The following is a 16,711-nucleotide window of genomic DNA, read 5'->3' as shown; positions in this document are numbered from 1 at the left end:
ACCAGGGTGCAATTAACGATTTCCAGATGTCTGGAAACAACGTACAATTCCTAAAACGAGCTGGTTCTCGAGTGGAAAAAATGTGCTCGATCTTATTTGTTTAGTTTTTTTTTTTTTTTTTTTTTTTTTTTTTTATTATTCATTCTTCCCCGTTCTTCTATCGTCTTCGGCTTGTGTGACTAGAAAAAAATAAAGTGAGAAAATGCAGTAATTTAATATAAGAATTATTACGCGCTAACAAATCAATAACTGCAACGTTTTCACGTTGTACGTACGCTACGCAAAATATATATCATACGTACATATATACACATGCATGTATGCCTAGATACAGACAAGAAAATTTGTTTCCTTGTTTTATACGAGAAACACGTAATGTAAAAGGAAATATTACGGATTTCATGTTCAATCGTAGAGAACGCGATCGAATTATCTATTTTATTATTTTTCGAAAGGAAGGAAAAGAAGAAATTTACATTTTATATAAATCAACGTCGTGTAAACGCGTTGCTTTTTTTAAACGGTCATAAAATTGTTCATTAGTGATTAATCGTAACTGATTTAGCAGTAAGTCTTAAACAACCAATTCTCATTCCTCATTGTAATATTTTTCCTTTTCTGTCTCGTTCAATTTAGAGACATCAATTTTTTCGTATACGATTAAAGGAATGGATCTCGTGTAACTAAAAAGTCGTTCCGCATTCGGACTATTTAGTTAATTTTTTTTTAAAATGCTTGAACGTCGAAGATGTTAAGTTATCGATACGGAAATCATGTTGATTTTATCGAATAGTTAATGTTTACTTTTCTCTTAGCCTCCTCTCTTTCCTTTTTTTTCTTCTTTTAATTCGAATGCAGTCCTGAGCGGCTTGGCCCCTTTCCTTTGCCAAGCATCCCCAAAGTCCCTCCTCTCATTATTGTTAATAATATGTATTCAGTATTCGTGTTATTTTAGATTCTTATTATTATTGTCAGGTATATTCTGGTTTATTACATCATTATTACCATGAACAATGTAATCTATTATTCTATAATACATGGTTTTTCCAAAGCTCGTCTGTGTTGCCTTATATTTTACCCGTGAAAATAATATCACACATAATACTATTATTTGCTACACAAATTATAATTGTACCCCAACTATTGATCATACTATATTAAAATAAAAATTACGTTAAAAGATTACCTATACGTTCCATGCGAACGGTTATCTTTATTTCTTACATAATAATACAGTACAATTTTCTTCCTAATATCATAGCTTTCTTACTGTTCATACTTTCACTTACAAGTTAACATATAATATTGTTCAGTAAATATAATATAATGTCTCCAATTACACGATGGTATAAAATAAATAATGATTAAACAAATAGTAAAAGGGAAAGGCGTGTGAATAAAATCATGAACGAGAATTGTATGTTCAGGCTTTTGTTTTACCTCGTGGTTTACTGGCCACGCAGTTACAGCAGTCTTCGTCGCTGCTGTACGATTCCGAAGACGAATTCGATGATCGTCCTGAAATAATCATGATTTTGCAATCAATATCGTAAAAATAAATATTAATCGAACTCCAGGACAATAATTGCACGATAACCAAAGACTAATTCTTCTACCAAGCAAGATGTTCATTATATGTACAGTTTGAAAGAAGCGGACAATTGCGTCAACATTAAAAATCAATTTGAAAACAATGGACAGTTAAGTAAATTAAAAAAAAATCTATTAAAATTTTTTGAATCACAACGATAAAATTCCTACAAATACTTAATCGTGGAAGATTAAAAATGTTCGTAAAACAATCTCGAGTTCTTCCTTCATAATAATTAGAAACGTACTGCTACGTCGAGAGGTCTTTTTCTTGTATGCCCTTGGTTGTTTTGAAGAACGCACGGTCCTACTTTTTGATTTGCCTTTACTCTTCCGTTTTGGCGGTGTGCTGTCGCTTTTATAGCAATCGCATCTTGAATATTCCGAACTGTCTGAGTACGAGCACTCTGAAGAAGACGTGTAGGAGGACGAATCGGAAGAACAAGAAGACGAACTCTCCGTGGTGCTATCTAAGCGGTGCCTGCCGCCATTGCAACAGGAACTCGACTTCTTGGTCTTTTTCTTCGAGACTGCTTTCCTACAACTGTTTCACAATGTCTTGTCTTACTTGGTTTATTTTATTACGTTCACAGATGGCTGATTGGTTACCATTGCATGTGCAGTACATCATGTACAATTTTATTATTTACAATGCTCTTATATGAATTTAGACTGTCCGCAAAGGCGTTAATGTGAAATATACAGAATGCTTTAAAAAGTATGTTTTCATTTAAAATTCCGAAATAAAATATAATACAAAGATAGCAGATAATTCGATTGCTTTGTCGACACGTATGGATAACTTTCATATTTTTTTTTATTCAGCAACTGTCGCTGATAATGTAAACACGTTAGCTATTTTTCGTTAGACCTCTTACACATCAAAGGACGGTTGGTCAAAATACTATAACGTTCAATGCACAGAAATGTAATGGACGAAACAATTCTTCTAATATTTCCTTAAGTATCTCTCACCTCATTTTATTACTTGCAAAGTCGTACGATCGATGATTTTAACTCTGTAACAGATTGTTTTTGTTCCTTTCCAATTTTCTTTTTTATTTAAATATTATTTTTTGTTGCAAATAACACTGTCACATAATATTATTTACTATATTTCGTTTAGTATTGTGTTTCGATAAATATCACTCAACAGTTTAATAAATTAAATCTTTCAACATGTTCAGCGGAATAGATAATGATATTCTTTCTTTGCGTTTTGCCACTCAAATAATTCCTGAGCCAAACTGCTTCAATGCTTATGTACACATGTGTTCACCTTTCGGAAATCGTCCGAACTTCTTGCCTATTTTGGCAGAAGTAGGAGAGAACAACGGTATATTGTATTCAAATTCAAAATATAAGTTAAGGGGTTAAACAGAACACTACTGCTTAACTATTTTTACTTTATCTATTGAATTTTTCAATTCTAAATATGAAAAATTCTTATTGAAAAATTCTACTGCTTGAATTTTTCCTCGGCCATCTAATAATTGTTCAGGTTTTATTCCTTTCACATACGCATTCTGTAACGAGAAAAACCTCTTGTCTGATGAAAATAATACAATTGAATATTGTACAAAGTGTTAAGAGTAAACTTCCAAGCTGGTAGAAGAAAATTCTATTCAAAGTAACAAATTTGAAATATTAAATCTAGATCAGAAAGTACCGCTTTCCAAACCACTGTGCACCAACGAAAACGAAATGCTAAGACTTGTTAAGACATGCTATTTAAATTAATTTAAACACGATTAAAACCTATGGCAGCCATTTGCTCGAACTATTTGCTACATAATTTTTAATTATATCATACCACCGTATGATGCAATCAACAATTATATATCAAATACACGGTGCCCGGGTCTCACCACGTGGAGGTTGCTGCGAATGGAGACCCACCCTAACCGCGTCCCATCCACCCTCCTTTGTGTAAGTTATTATTAAATATCACCTCCTTTTAATGTACATTTGCAACGCGGTTAGGCCTTCAATCGCTATGCATATGGACAGTAAATTGAGTATTGTAAAGAATTCTCGCGAAAAATTAAAACTATCTTAACAATACCTTACCTAGCTAAAAATTTACTTAATCTACTAAGCGTATTACATCTACTTAATCTACCAAGCGTACTAAATCTACTTAATCTACTTTAAAGCTAATTTAATTTTAAAACTACCCATCCAGTTGGAATCTACCTAAATTTAAGAGAAATTATTCCTACCTATCAATAATTGAAACATGTTTCGCCCTACCTATGTAAAAATCTAATGGAATTTGTAAAGATCTTATATAATGTATGTACCTGAGAACAGAAATGTCTCAACCTGCCTACGTAAAAATCTAATAGAGTTGAACCCATAATACATCCATGAACAGAGACACATCTTTCAACCTACCTACGTGAAAATCTAATAGAATTGAACCCATAATACATCCAAAAACAGACACATCTTTCAACCTACCTATGTAAAAATCTTATGGATCTGAATCCATGTGATACATCCAGAAACAAAGACAAAACAATGATACAGGGAGTGAAACCAAAAGGAAACCAACGTGTGACACACACGTATCTCATAACAGAAAATTCAAGATCGAAGTAATTTACGAAGAAATTACAATAGAACAGATTCAACCAAGAAGAGATTACACCAAGAAACAAAAACAACGAAGAATAACATATGAAGGAAAACTGCAAACACTAAACATCTGAAACAAGAATGAACAACACACAAAAGAATAACATAGTATGTATAAAATGTCAGTAGGTTTAGTATTAATAAATCGTACAGAAAAAATATATATAAATAGACACATACATATATCTCCTTTTAGTAATTATAGACACATATATATACTTCCTTTTTAATAATTAGGTCTACAGGCATCTTCCAAAATTTTAGATCTGTAACAAAGTTGTATAATTGGTTAATGATAGCACATAATATCCCTTCTTTTTATATAATATATATATTTTTGTCACTTACTTACTTTGATTAATATTGACCTGTCTGTATTTCCATCTGTACGATACCATGTACAAATTGTCCAAATCCATTATCTAAATATCTATCTAAAATTGTGAATCCAAAACAAACTTACTTAATGGATTAATAAAAGCACATTAATTAAACAATAATATATTAATTAAACAATGACAATAAACAAGATATATTTTAATGAAATATTATATGTTTTATGGTGTGGTAAAACCTAAGAATTTACTTTTAACTTATACAAAATATTAACTCTTTGAAAATGAAATAATAATAATATTCTAATTAAATATTAATAGTTTCGTTCTTAATGTTCAATAAATTTCAAAGTTGTCATAAATAATGATATACAAAGGATATCTAGAATATTTTCAGATCAGCCATGAGAAGCACAATACTAAACAAATTCTGACTTTACAAACGTACAAATTACTGTTTATTTTAATGACAAACGCTCGATTCCCAACGACATAAAGATAAACATAACACTCATTATAATTAATTTTTATTATCATTAAAAATGATGAGTGAAATATTTTATCTTTTTCGTTATCTTTTTTCCATTAAATGTAAGAAAGTAAGGAATATGTCAATCAACTTGGGAAAAATTTGGGAATTTTTTTTTCTCTAATTTCTATGCTAAAAGATGCGCCTTGGAACGCTCTTTAAAATGCCATTGGAATTTTTGATCTAGCTGCACGGGAAGTTACTTTTTTTTAAGTTTGAAGTTTCAAAAACACCCCAATGGGGGGGTATTTGGTGATTTTCGGAAAAATTTGGGAATTTTTTTTTCTCTAATTTCTATGCTAAAAGATGCGGCTTGGAACGCTCTTTAAAATGCCGTTGGAATTTTTGATCTAGCTGCACGGGAAGTTACTTTTTTTTAAGTTTGAAGTTTCGGAAACACCCCAATGGGGGGGTATTTGGTGATTTTCGGAAAAATTTGGGAATTTTTTTTTCTCTAATTTCTATGCTAAAAGATGCGCCTTGGAACGCTCTTTAAAATGCCGTTGGAATTTTTGATCTAGCTGCGCGGGAAGTTACTTTTTTTTAAGTCTGAAGTTTCAAAAACACCCCAATGGGGGGGTATTGGGTGATTTTCGGAAAAATTTGGGAATTTTTTTTTCTCTAATTTCTATGCTAAAAGATGCGGCTTGGAACGCTCTTTAAAATGCCGTTGGAATTTTTGATCTAGCTGCACGGGAAGTTACATTTTTTTAAGTTTGAAGTTTCAAAAACACCCCAATGGGGGGGTATTTGGTGATTTTCGGAAAAATTTGGGAATTTTTTTTTCTCTAATTTCTATGCTAAAAGATGCGGCTTGGAACGCTCTTTAAAATGCCGTTGGAATTTTTGATCTAGCTGCACGGGAAGTTACTTTTTTTTAAGTTTGAAGTTTCAAAAACACCCCAATGGGGGGGTATTTGGTGATTTTCGGAAAAATTTGGGAATTTTTTTTTCTCTAATTTCTATGCTAAAAGATGCGCCTTGGAACGCTCTTTAAAATGCCGTTGGAATTTTTGATCTAGCTGCACGGGAAGTTACATTTTTTTAAGTTTGAAGTTTCAAAAACACCCCAATGGGGGGGTATTTGGTGATTTTCGGAAAAATTTGGGAATTTTTTTTCTCTAATTTCTATGCTAAAAGATGCGGCTTGGAACGCTCTTTAAAATGCCGTTGGAATTTTTGATCTAGCTGCACGGGAAGTTACTTTTTTTTAAGTTTGAAGTTTCGGAAACACCCCAATGGGGCGGTATTTGGTGATTTTCGGAAAAATTTGGGAATTTTTTTTTCTCTAATTTCTATGCTAAAAGATGCGCCTTGGAACGCTCTTTAAAATGCCGTTGGAATTTTTGATCTAGCTGCGCGGGAAGTTACTTTTTTTTAAGTCTGAAGTTTCAAAAACACCCCAATGGGGGGGTATTGGGTGATTTTCGGAAAAATTTGGGAATTTTTTTTTCTCTAATTTCTATGCTAAAAGATGCGGCTTGGAACGCTCTTTAAAATGCCGTTGGAATTTTTGATCTAGCTGCACGGGAAGTTACTTTTTTTTAAGTTTGAAGTTTCAAAAACACCTCAATGGGGGGGTATTTGGTGATTTTCGGAAAAATTTGGGAATTTTTTTTTCTCTAATTTCTATGCTAAAAGATGCGCCTTGGAACGCTCTTTAAAATGCCGTTGGAATTTTTGATCCAGCTGCACGGGAAGTTACATTTTTTTAAGTTTGAAGTTTCAAAAACACCCCAATGGGGGGGTATTTGGTGATTTTCGGAAAAATTTGGGAATTTTTTTTTCTCTAATTTCTATGCTAAAAGATGCGGCTTGGAACGCTCTTTAAAATGCCGTTGGAATTTTTGATCTAGCTGCACGGGAAGTTACTTTTTTTTAAGTTTGAAGTTTCAAAAACACCCCAATGGGGGGGTATTTGGTGATTTTCGGAAAAATTTGGGAATTTTTTTTTCTCTAATTTCTATGCTAAAAGATGCGCCTTGGAACGCTCTTTAAAATGCCATTGGAATTTTTGATCCAGCTGCACGGGAAGTTACATTTTTTTAAGTTTGAAGTTTCAAAAACACCCCAATGGGGGGGTATTTGGTGATTTTCGGAAAAATTTGGGAATTTTTTTTTCTCTAATTTCTATGCTAAAAGATGCGGCTTGGAACGCTCTTTAAAATGCCGTTGGAATTTTTGATCTAGCTGCACGGGAAGTTACTTTTTTTTAAGTTTGAAGTTTCAAAAACACCCCAATGGGGGGGTATTTGGTGATTTTCGGAAAAATTTGGGAATTTTTTTTTCTCTAATTTCTATGCTAAAAGATGCGCCTTGGAACGCTCTTTAAAATGCCATTGGAATTTTTGATCTAGCTGCACGGGAAGTTACTTTTTTTTAAGTTTGAAGTTTCAAAAACACCCCAATGGGGGGGTATTGGGTGATTTTCGGAAAAATTTGCGAATTTTTTTTTCTCTAATTTCTATGCTAAAAGATGCGACTTGGAACGCTCTTTAAAATGCCGTTGGAATTTTTGATCTAGCTGCACGGGAAGTTACTTTTTTTTAAGTTTGAAGTTTCAAAAACACCCCAATGGGGGGGTATTTGGTGATTTTCGGAAAAATTTGGGAATTTTTTTTTCTCTAATTTCTATGCTAAAAGATGCGCCTTGGAACGCTCTTTAAAATGCCGTTGGAATTTTTGATCTAGCTGCACGGGAAGTTACATTTTTTTAAGTTTGAAGTTTCAAAAACACCCCAATGGGGGGGTATTTGGTGATTTTCGGAAAAATTTGGGAATTTTTTTTTCTCTAATTTCTATGCTAAAAGATGCGGCTTGGAACGCTCTTTAAAATGCCGTTGGAATTTTTGATCTAGCTGCACGGGAAGTTACTTTTTTTTAAGTTTGAAGTTTCAAAAACACCCCAATGGGGGGGTATTTGGTGATTTTCGGAAAAATTTGGGAATTTTTTTTTCTCTAATTTCTATGCTAAAAGATGCGCCTTGGAACGCTCTTTAAAATGCCGTTGGAATTTTTGATCTAGCTGCACGGGAAGTTACATTTTTTTAAGTTTGAAGTTTCAAAAACACCCCAATGGGGGGGTATTTGGTGATTTTCGGAAAAATTTGGGAATTTTTTTTTCTCTAATTTCTATGCTAAAAGATGCGGCTTGGAACGCTCTTTAAAATGCCGTTGGAATTTTTGATCTAGCTGCACGGGAAGTTACTTTTTTTTAAGTTTGAAGTTTCGGAAACACCCCAATGGGGGGGTATTTGGTGATTTTCGGAAAAATTTGGGAATTTTTTTTTCTCTAATTTCTATGCTAAAAGATGCGCCTTGGAACGCTCTTTAAAATGCCGTTGGAATTTTTGATCTAGCTGCGCGGGAAGTTACTTTTTTTTAAGTCTGAAGTTTCAAAAACACCCCAATGGGGGGGTATTGGGTGATTTTCGGAAAAATTTGGGAATTTTTTTTTCTCTAATTTCTATGCTAAAAGATGCGGCTTGGAACGCTCTTTAAAATGCCGTTGGAATTTTTGATCTAGCTGCACGGGAAGTTACTTTTTTTTAAGTTTGAAGTTTCAAAAACACCTCAATGGGGGGGTATTTGATGATTTTCGGAAAAATTTGGGAATTTTTTTTTCTCTAATTTCTATGCTAAAAGATGCGCCTTGGAACGCTCTTTAAAATGCCGTTGGAATTTTTGATCTAGCTGCACGGGAAGTTACATTTTTTTAAGTTTGAAGTTTCAAAAACACCCCAATGGGGGGGTATTTGGTGATTTTCGGAAAAATTTGGGAATTTTTTTTTCTCTAATTTCTATGCTAAAAGATGCGGCTTGGAACGCTCTTTAAAATGCCGTTGGAATTTTTGATCTAGCTGCACGGGAAGTTACTTTTTTTTAAGTTTGAAGTTTCAAAAACACCCCAATGGGGGGGTATTTGGTGATTTTCGGAAAAATTTGGGAATTTTTTTTTCTCTAATTTCTATGCTAAAAGATGCGCCTTGGAACGCTCTTTAAAATGCCATTGGAATTTTTGATCTAGCTGCACGGGAAGTTACTTTTTTTTAAGTTTGAAGTTTCAAAAACACCCCAATGGGGGGGTATTGGGTGATTTTCGGAAAAATTTGCGAATTTTTTTTTCTCTAATTTCTATGCTAAAAGATGCGACTTGGAACGCTCTTTAAAATGCCGTTGGAATTTTTGATCTAGCTGCACGGGAAGTTACTTTTTTTTAAGTTTGAAGTTTCAAAAACACCCCAATGGGGGGGTATTGGGTGATTTTCGGAAAAATTTGGGAATTTTTTTTTCTCTAATTTCTATGCTAAAAGATGCGCCTTGGAACGCTCTTTAAAATGCCGTTGGAATTTTTGATCTAGCTGCACGGGAAGTTACTTTTTTTTAAGTTTGAAGTTTCAAAAACACCCCAATGGGGGGGTATTGGGTGATTTTCGGAAAAATTTGCGAATTTTTTTTTCTCTAATTTCTATGCTAAAAGATGCGCCTTGGAACGCTCTTTAAAATGCCGTTGGAATTTTTGATCTAGCTGCACGGGAAGTTACTTTTTTTTAAGTTTGAAGTTTCAAAAACACCCCAATGGGGGGGTATTTGGTGATTTTCGGAAAAATTTGGGAATTTTTTTTTCTCTAATTTCTATGCTAAAAGATGCGCCTTGGAACGCTCTTTAAAATGCCGTTGGAATTTTTGATCTAGCTGCGCGGGAAGTTACTTTTTTTTAAGTTTGAAGCTTCGGAAACACCCCAATGGGGGGGTATTTGGTGATTTTCGGAAAAATTTGGGAATTTTTTTTTCTCTAATTTCTATGCTAAAAGATGCGCCTTGGAACGCTCTTTAAAATGCCGTTGGAATTTTTGATCTAGCTGCGCGGGAAGTTACTTTTTTTTAAGTCTGAAGTTTCAAAAACACCCCAATGGGGGGGTATTGGGTGATTTTCGGAAAAATTTGCGAATTTTTTTTTCTCTAATTTCTATGCTAAAAGATGCGACTTGGAACGCTCTTTAAAATGCCGTTGGAATTTTTGATCTAGCTGCACGGGAAGTTACTTTTTTTTAAGTTTGAAGTTTCAAAAACACCCCAATGGGGGGGTATTGGGTGATTTTCGGAAAAATTTGGGAATTTTTTTTTCTCTAATTTCTATGCTAAAAGATGCGCCTTGGAACGCTCTTTAAAATGCCGTTGGAATTTTTGATCTAGCTGCACGGGAAGTTACTTTTTTTTAAGTTTGAAGTTTCAAAAACACCCCAATGGGGGGGTATTGGGTGATTTTCGGAAAAATTTGCGAATTTTTTTTTCTCTAATTTCTATGCTAAAAGATGCGCCTTGGAACGCTCTTTAAAATGCCGTTGGAATTTTTGATCTAGCTGCACGGGAAGTTACTTTTTTTTAAGTTTGAAGTTTCAAAAACACCCCAATGGGGGGGTATTTGGTGATTTTCGGAAAAATTTGGGAATTTTTTTTTCTCTAATTTCTATGCTAAAAGATGCGCCTTGGAACGCTCTTTAAAATGCCGTTGGAATTTTTGATCTAGCTGCGCGGGAAGTTACTTTTTTTTAAGTTTGAAGCTTCGGAAACACCCCAATGGGGGGGTATTTGGTGATTTTCGGAAAAATTTGGGAATTTTTTTTTCTCTAATTTCTATGCTAAAAGATGCGCCTTGGAACGCTCTTTAAAATGCCGTTGGAATTTTTGATCTAGCTGCGCGGGAAGTTACTTTTTTTTAAGTCTGAAGTTTCAAAAACACCCCAATGGGGGGGTATTGGGTGATTTTCGGAAAAATTTGGTAATTTTTTTTTCTCTAATATCTATGCTAAAAGATGCGGCTTGGAACGCTCTTTAAAATGCCGTTGGAATTTTTGATCTAGCTGCACGGGAAGTTACTTTTTTTTAAGTTTGAAGTTTCAAAAACACCCCAATGGGGGGGTATTTGGTGATTTTCGGAAAAATTTGGGAATTTTTTTTTCTCTAATTTCTATGCTAAAAGATGCGCCTTGGAACGCTCTTTAAAATGCCGTTGGAATTTTTGATCTAGCTGCACGGGAAGTTACATTTTTTTAAGTTTGAAGTTTCAAAAACACCCCAATGGGGGGGTATTTGGTGATTTTCGGAAAAATTTGGGAATTTTTTTTTCTCTAATTTCTATGCTAAAAGATGCGCCTTGGAACGCTCTTTAAAATGCCGTTGGAATTTTTGATCTAGCTGCACGGGAAGTTACTTTTTTTTAAGTTTGAAGTTTCAAAAACACCCCAATGGGGGGGTATTTGGTGATTTTCGGAAAAATTTGGGAATTTTTTTTTCTCTAATTTCTATGCTAAAAGATGCGCCTTGGAACGCTCTTTAAAATGCCGTTGGAATTTTTGATCTAGCTGCGCGGGAAGTTACTTTTTTTTAAGTTTGAAGCTTCGGAAACACCCCAATGGGGGGGTATTTGGTGATTTTCGGAAAAATTTGGGAATTTTTTTTTCTCTAATTTCTATGCTAAAAGATGCGCCTTGGAACGCTCTTTAAAATGCCGTTGGAATTTTTGATCTAGCTGCGCGGGAAGTTACTTTTTTTTAAGTCTGAAGTTTCAAAAACACCCCAATGGGGGGGTATTGGGTGATTTTCGGAAAAATTTGGTAATTTTTTTTTCTCTAATATCTATGCTAAAAGATGCGGCTTGGAACGCTCTTTAAAATGCCGTTGGAATTTTTGATCTAGCTGCACGGGAAGTTACTTTTTTTTAAGTTTGAAGTTTCAAAAACACCCCAATGGGGGGGTATTTGGTGATTTTCGGAAAAATTTGGGAATTTTTTTTTCTCTAATTTCTATGCTAAAAGATGCGCCTTGGAACGCTCTTTAAAATGCCGTTGGAATTTTTGATCTAGCTGCACGGGAAGTTACATTTTTTTAAGTTTGAAGTTTCAAAAACACCCCAATGGGGGGGTATTTGGTGATTTTCGGAAAAATTTGGGAATTTTTTTTTCTCTAATTTCTATGCTAAAAGATGCGGCTTGGAACGCTCTTTAAAATGCCGTTGGAATTTTTGATCTAGCTGCACGGGAAGTTACTTTTTTTTAAGTTTGAAGTTTCAAAAACACCCCAATGGGGGGGTATTTGGTGATTTTCGGAAAAATTTGGGAATTTTTTTTTCTCTAATTTCTATGCTAAAAGATGCGCCTTGGAACGCTCTTTAAAATGCCGTTGGAATTTTTGATCTAGCTGCGCGGGAAGTTACTTTTTTTTAAGTCTGAAGTTTCAAAAACACCCCAATGGGGGGGTATTGGGTGATTTTCGGAAAAATTTGGGAATTTTTTTTTCTCTAATTTCTATGCTAAAAGATGCGGCTTGGAACGCTCTTTAAAATGCCGTTGGAATTTTTGATCTAGCTGCACGGGAAGTTACTTTTTTTTAAGTTTGAAGTTTCAAAAACACCTCAATGGGGGGGTATTTGGTGATTTTCGGAAAAATTTGGGAATTTTTTTTTCTCTAATTTCTATGCTAAAAGATGCGCCTTGGAACGCTCTTTAAAATGCCGTTGGAATTTTTGATCTAGCTGCACGGGAAGTTACATTTTTTTAAGTTTGAAGTTTCAAAAACACCCCAATGGGGGGGTATTTGGTGATTTTCGGAAAAATTTGGGAATTTTTTTTTCTCTAATATCTATGCTAAAATATGCGGCTTGGAACGCTCTTTAAAATGCCGTTGGAATTTTTGATCTAGCTGCACGGGAAGTTACTTTTTTTTAAGTTTGAAGTTTCAAAAACACCCCAATGGGGGGGTATTTGGTGATTTTCGGAAAAATTTGGGAATTTTTTTTTCTCTAATTTCTATGCTAAAAGATGCGCCTTGGAACGCTCTTTAAAATGCCGTTGGAATTTTTGATCTAGCTGCGCGGGAAGTTACTTTTTTTTAAGTCTGAAGTTTCAAAAACACCCCAATGGGGGGGTATTGGGTGATTTTCGGAAAAATTTGGGAATTTTTTTTTCTCTAATTTCTATGCTAAAAGATGCGGCTTGGAACGCTCTTTAAAATGCCGTTGGAATTTTTGATCTAGCTGCACGGGAAGTTACTTTTTTTTAAGTTTGAAGTTTCAAAAACACCTCAATGGGGGGGTATTTGGTGATTTTCGGAAAAATTTGGGAATTTTTTTTTCTCTAATTTCTATGCTAAAAGATGCGCCTTGGAACGCTCTTTAAAATGCCGTTGGAATTTTTGATCTAGCTGCACGGGAAGTTACATTTTTTTAAGTTTGAAGTTTCAAAAACACCCCAATGGGGGGGTATTTGGTGATTTTCGGAAAAATTTGGGAATTTTTTTTTCTCTAATTTCTATGCTAAAAGATGCGGCTTGGAACGCTCTTTAAAATGCCGTTGGAATTTTTGATCTAGCTGCACGGGAAGTTACTTTTTTTTAAGTTTGAAGTTTCAAAAACACCCCAATGGGGGGGTATTTGGTGATTTTCGGAAAAATTTGGGAATTTTTTTTTCTCTAATTTCTATGCTAAAAGATGCGCCTTGGAACGCTCTTTAAAATGCCGTTGGAATTTTTGATCTAGCTGCGCGGGAAGTTACTTTTTTTTAAGTCTGAAGTTTCAAAAACACCCCAATGGGGGGGTATTGGGTGATTTTCGGAAAAATTTGGGAATTTTTTTTTCTCTAATTTCTATGCTAAAAGATGCGGCTTGGAACGCTCTTTAAAATGCCGTTGGAATTTTTGATCTAGCTGCACGGGAAGTTACTTTTTTTTAAGTTTGAAGTTTCAAAAACACCTCAATGGGGGGGTATTTGGTGATTTTCGGAAAAATTTGGGAATTTTTTTTTCTCTAATTTCTATGCTAAAAGATGCGCCTTGGAACGCTCTTTAAAATGCCGTTGGAATTTTTGATCTAGCTGCACGGGAAGTTACATTTTTTTAAGTTTGAAGTTTCAAAAACACCCCAATGGGGGGGTATTTGGTGATTTTCGGAAAAATTTGGGAATTTTTTTTTCTCTAATTTCTATGCTAAAAGATGCGGCTTGGAACGCTCTTTAAAATGCCGTTGGAATTTTTGATCTAGCTGCACGGGAAGTTACTTTTTTTTAAGTTTGAAGTTTCGGAAACACCCCAATGGGGGGGTATTTGGTGATTTTCGGAAAAATTTGGGAATTTTTTTTTCTCTAATTTCTATGCTAAAAGATGCGCCTTGGAACGCTCTTTAAAATGCCGTTGGAATTTTTGATCTAGCTGCACGGGAAGTTACTTTTTCTTAAGTTTGAAGTTTCAAAAACACCCCAATGGGGGGGTATTGGGTGATTTTCGGAAAAATTTGCGAATTTTTTTTTCTCTAATTTCTATGCTAAAAGATGCGACTTGGAACGCTCTTTAAAATGCCGTTGGAATTTTTGATCTAGCTGCACGGGAAGTTACTTTTTTTTAAGTTTGAAGTTTCAAAAACACCCCAATGGGGGGGTATTGGGTGATTTTCGGAAAAATTTGGGAATTTTTTTTTCTCTAATTTCTATGCTAAAAGATGCGCCTTGGAACGCTCTTTAAAATGCCGTTGGAATTTTTGATCTAGCTGCACGGGAAGTTACTTTTTTTTAAGTTTGAAGTTTCAAAAACACCCCAATGGGGGGGTATTGGGTGATTTTCGGAAAAATTTGCGAATTTTTTTTTCTCTAATTTCTATGCTAAAAGATGCGCCTTGGAACGCTCTTTAAAATGCCGTTGGAATTTTTGATCTAGCTGCACGGGAAGTTACTTTTTTTTAAGTTTGAAGTTTCGGAAACACCCCAATGGGGGGGTATTTGATGATTTTCGGAAAAATTTGGGAATTTTTTTTTCTCTAATTTCTATGCTAAAAGATGCGCCTTGGAACGCTCTTTAAAATGCCGTTGGAATTTTTGATCTAGCTGCGCGGGAAGTTACTTTTTTTTAAGTCTGAAGTTTCAAAAACACCCCAATGGGGGGGTATTGGGTGATTTTCGGAAAAATTTGGGAATTTTTTTTTCTCTAATTTCTATGCTAAAAGATGCGGCTTGGAACGCTCTTTAAAATGCCGTTGGAATTTTTGATCTAGCTGCACGGGAAGTTACTTTTTTTTAAGTTTGAAGTTTCAAAAACACCTCAATGGGGGGGTATTTGGTGATTTTCGGAAAAATTTGGGAATTTTTTTTTCTCTAATTTCTATGCTAAAAGATGCGCCTTGGAACGCTCTTTAAAATGCCGTTGGAATTTTTGATCTAGCTGCACGGGAAGTTACTTTTTCTTAAGTTTGAAGTTTCAAAAACACCCCAATGGGGGGGTATTGGGTGATTTTCGGAAAAATTTGCGAATTTTTTTTTCTCTAATTTCTATGCTAAAAGATGCGACTTGGAACGCTCTTTAAAATGCCGTTGGAATTTTTGATCTAGCTGCACGGGAAGTTACTTTTTTTTAAGTTTGAAGTTTCAAAAACACCCCAATGGGGGGGTATTGGGTGATTTTCGGAAAAATTTGGGAATTTTTTTTTCTCTAATTTCTATGCTAAAAGATGCGCCTTGGAACGCTCTTTAAAATGCCGTTGGAATTTTTGATCTAGCTGCACGGGAAGTTACTTTTTTTTAAGTTTGAAGTTTCAAAAACACCCCAATGGGGGGGTATTGGGTGATTTTCGGAAAAATTTGCGAATTTTTTTTTCTCTAATTTCTATGCTAAAAGATGCGCCTTGGAACGCTCTTTAAAATGCCGTTGGAATTTTTGATCTAGCTGCACGGGAAGTTACTTTTTTTTAAGTTTGAAGTTTCGGAAACACCCCAATGGGGGGGTATTTGATGATTTTCGGAAAAATTTGGGAATTTTTTTTTCTCTAATTTCTATGCTAAAAGATGCGCCTTGGAACGCTCTTTAAAATGCCGTTGGAATTTTTGATCTAGCTGCGCGGGAAGTTACTTTTTTTTAAGTCTGAAGTTTCAAAAACACCCCAATGGGGGGGTATTGGGTGATTTTCGGAAAAATTTGGGAATTTTTTTTTCTCTAATTTCTATGCTAAAAGATGCGGCTTGGAACGCTCTTTAAAATGCCGTTGGAATTTTTGATCTAGCTGCACGGGAAGTTACTTTTTTTTAAGTTTGAAGTTTCAAAAACACCTCAATGGGGGGGTATTTGGTGATTTTCGGAAAAATTTGGGAATTTTTTTTTCTCTAATTTCTATGCTAAAAGATGCGCCTTGGAACGCTCTTTAAAATGCCGTTGGAATTTTTGATCTAGCTGCACGGGAAGTTACATTTTTTTAAGTTTGAAGTTTCAAAAACACCCCAATGGGGGGGTATTTGGTGATTTTCGGAAAAATTTGGGAATTTTTTTTTCTCTAATTTCTATGCTAAAAGATGCGGCTTGGAACGCTCTTTAAAATGCCGTTGGAATTTTTGATCTAGCTGCACGGGAAGTTACTTTTTTTTAAGTTTGAAGTTTCAAAAACACCCCAATGGGGGGGTATTTGGTGATTTTTCGGAAAAATTTGGGAATTTTTTTTTCTCTAATTTCTATGCTAAAAGATGCGCCTTGGAACGCTCTTTAAAATGCCGTTGGAATTTTTGATCTAGCTGCACGGGAAGTTACTTTTTTTTAAGTTTGAAGTTTCGGAAACACCCCAATGGGGGGGTATTTGATGATTTTC

The 16,711-nt window shown here is 34.7% G+C and overlaps 1 protein-coding gene across 2 annotated transcripts in view; it reads right to left on the bottom strand.

The window, feature by feature from the left end:
* Positions 1 to 1,399: 1,399 nt before the first annotated feature.
* The window catches only part of LOC143433587 (uncharacterized), a 38,980-nt gene continuing 23,668 nt past the window's right edge, over positions 1,400 to 16,711 (bottom strand). The window contains exons 1-3 of one of the 2 annotated variants that reach the window (XM_076911007.1): positions 2,566 to 2,763; positions 1,839 to 2,134; positions 1,400 to 1,518 (exon numbers count right to left, since the gene is read on the bottom strand). In XM_076911007.1, the coding sequence (XP_076767122.1) occupies positions 1,424 to 1,518; positions 1,839 to 2,134; positions 2,566 to 2,570 (396 nt within the window). In that variant the 5' untranslated portion in view covers positions 2,571 to 2,763 and the 3' untranslated portion in view covers positions 1,400 to 1,423. Of the gene's footprint in view, positions 1,519 to 1,838; positions 2,135 to 2,565; positions 2,764 to 16,711 lie in introns of those variants that run through there. The other variant, XM_076910997.1, reaches the window with a different exon arrangement.

Source organism: Xylocopa sonorina, chromosome 1 (assembly GCF_050948175.1).
Source record: "Xylocopa sonorina isolate GNS202 chromosome 1, iyXylSono1_principal, whole genome shotgun sequence".
Taxonomy (NCBI): Eukaryota; Metazoa; Arthropoda; class Insecta; order Hymenoptera; family Apidae; genus Xylocopa; species Xylocopa sonorina.
Note: the sequence above shows the minus strand (reverse complement) of the source record. Positions and strands in the feature narration are given on the sequence as shown.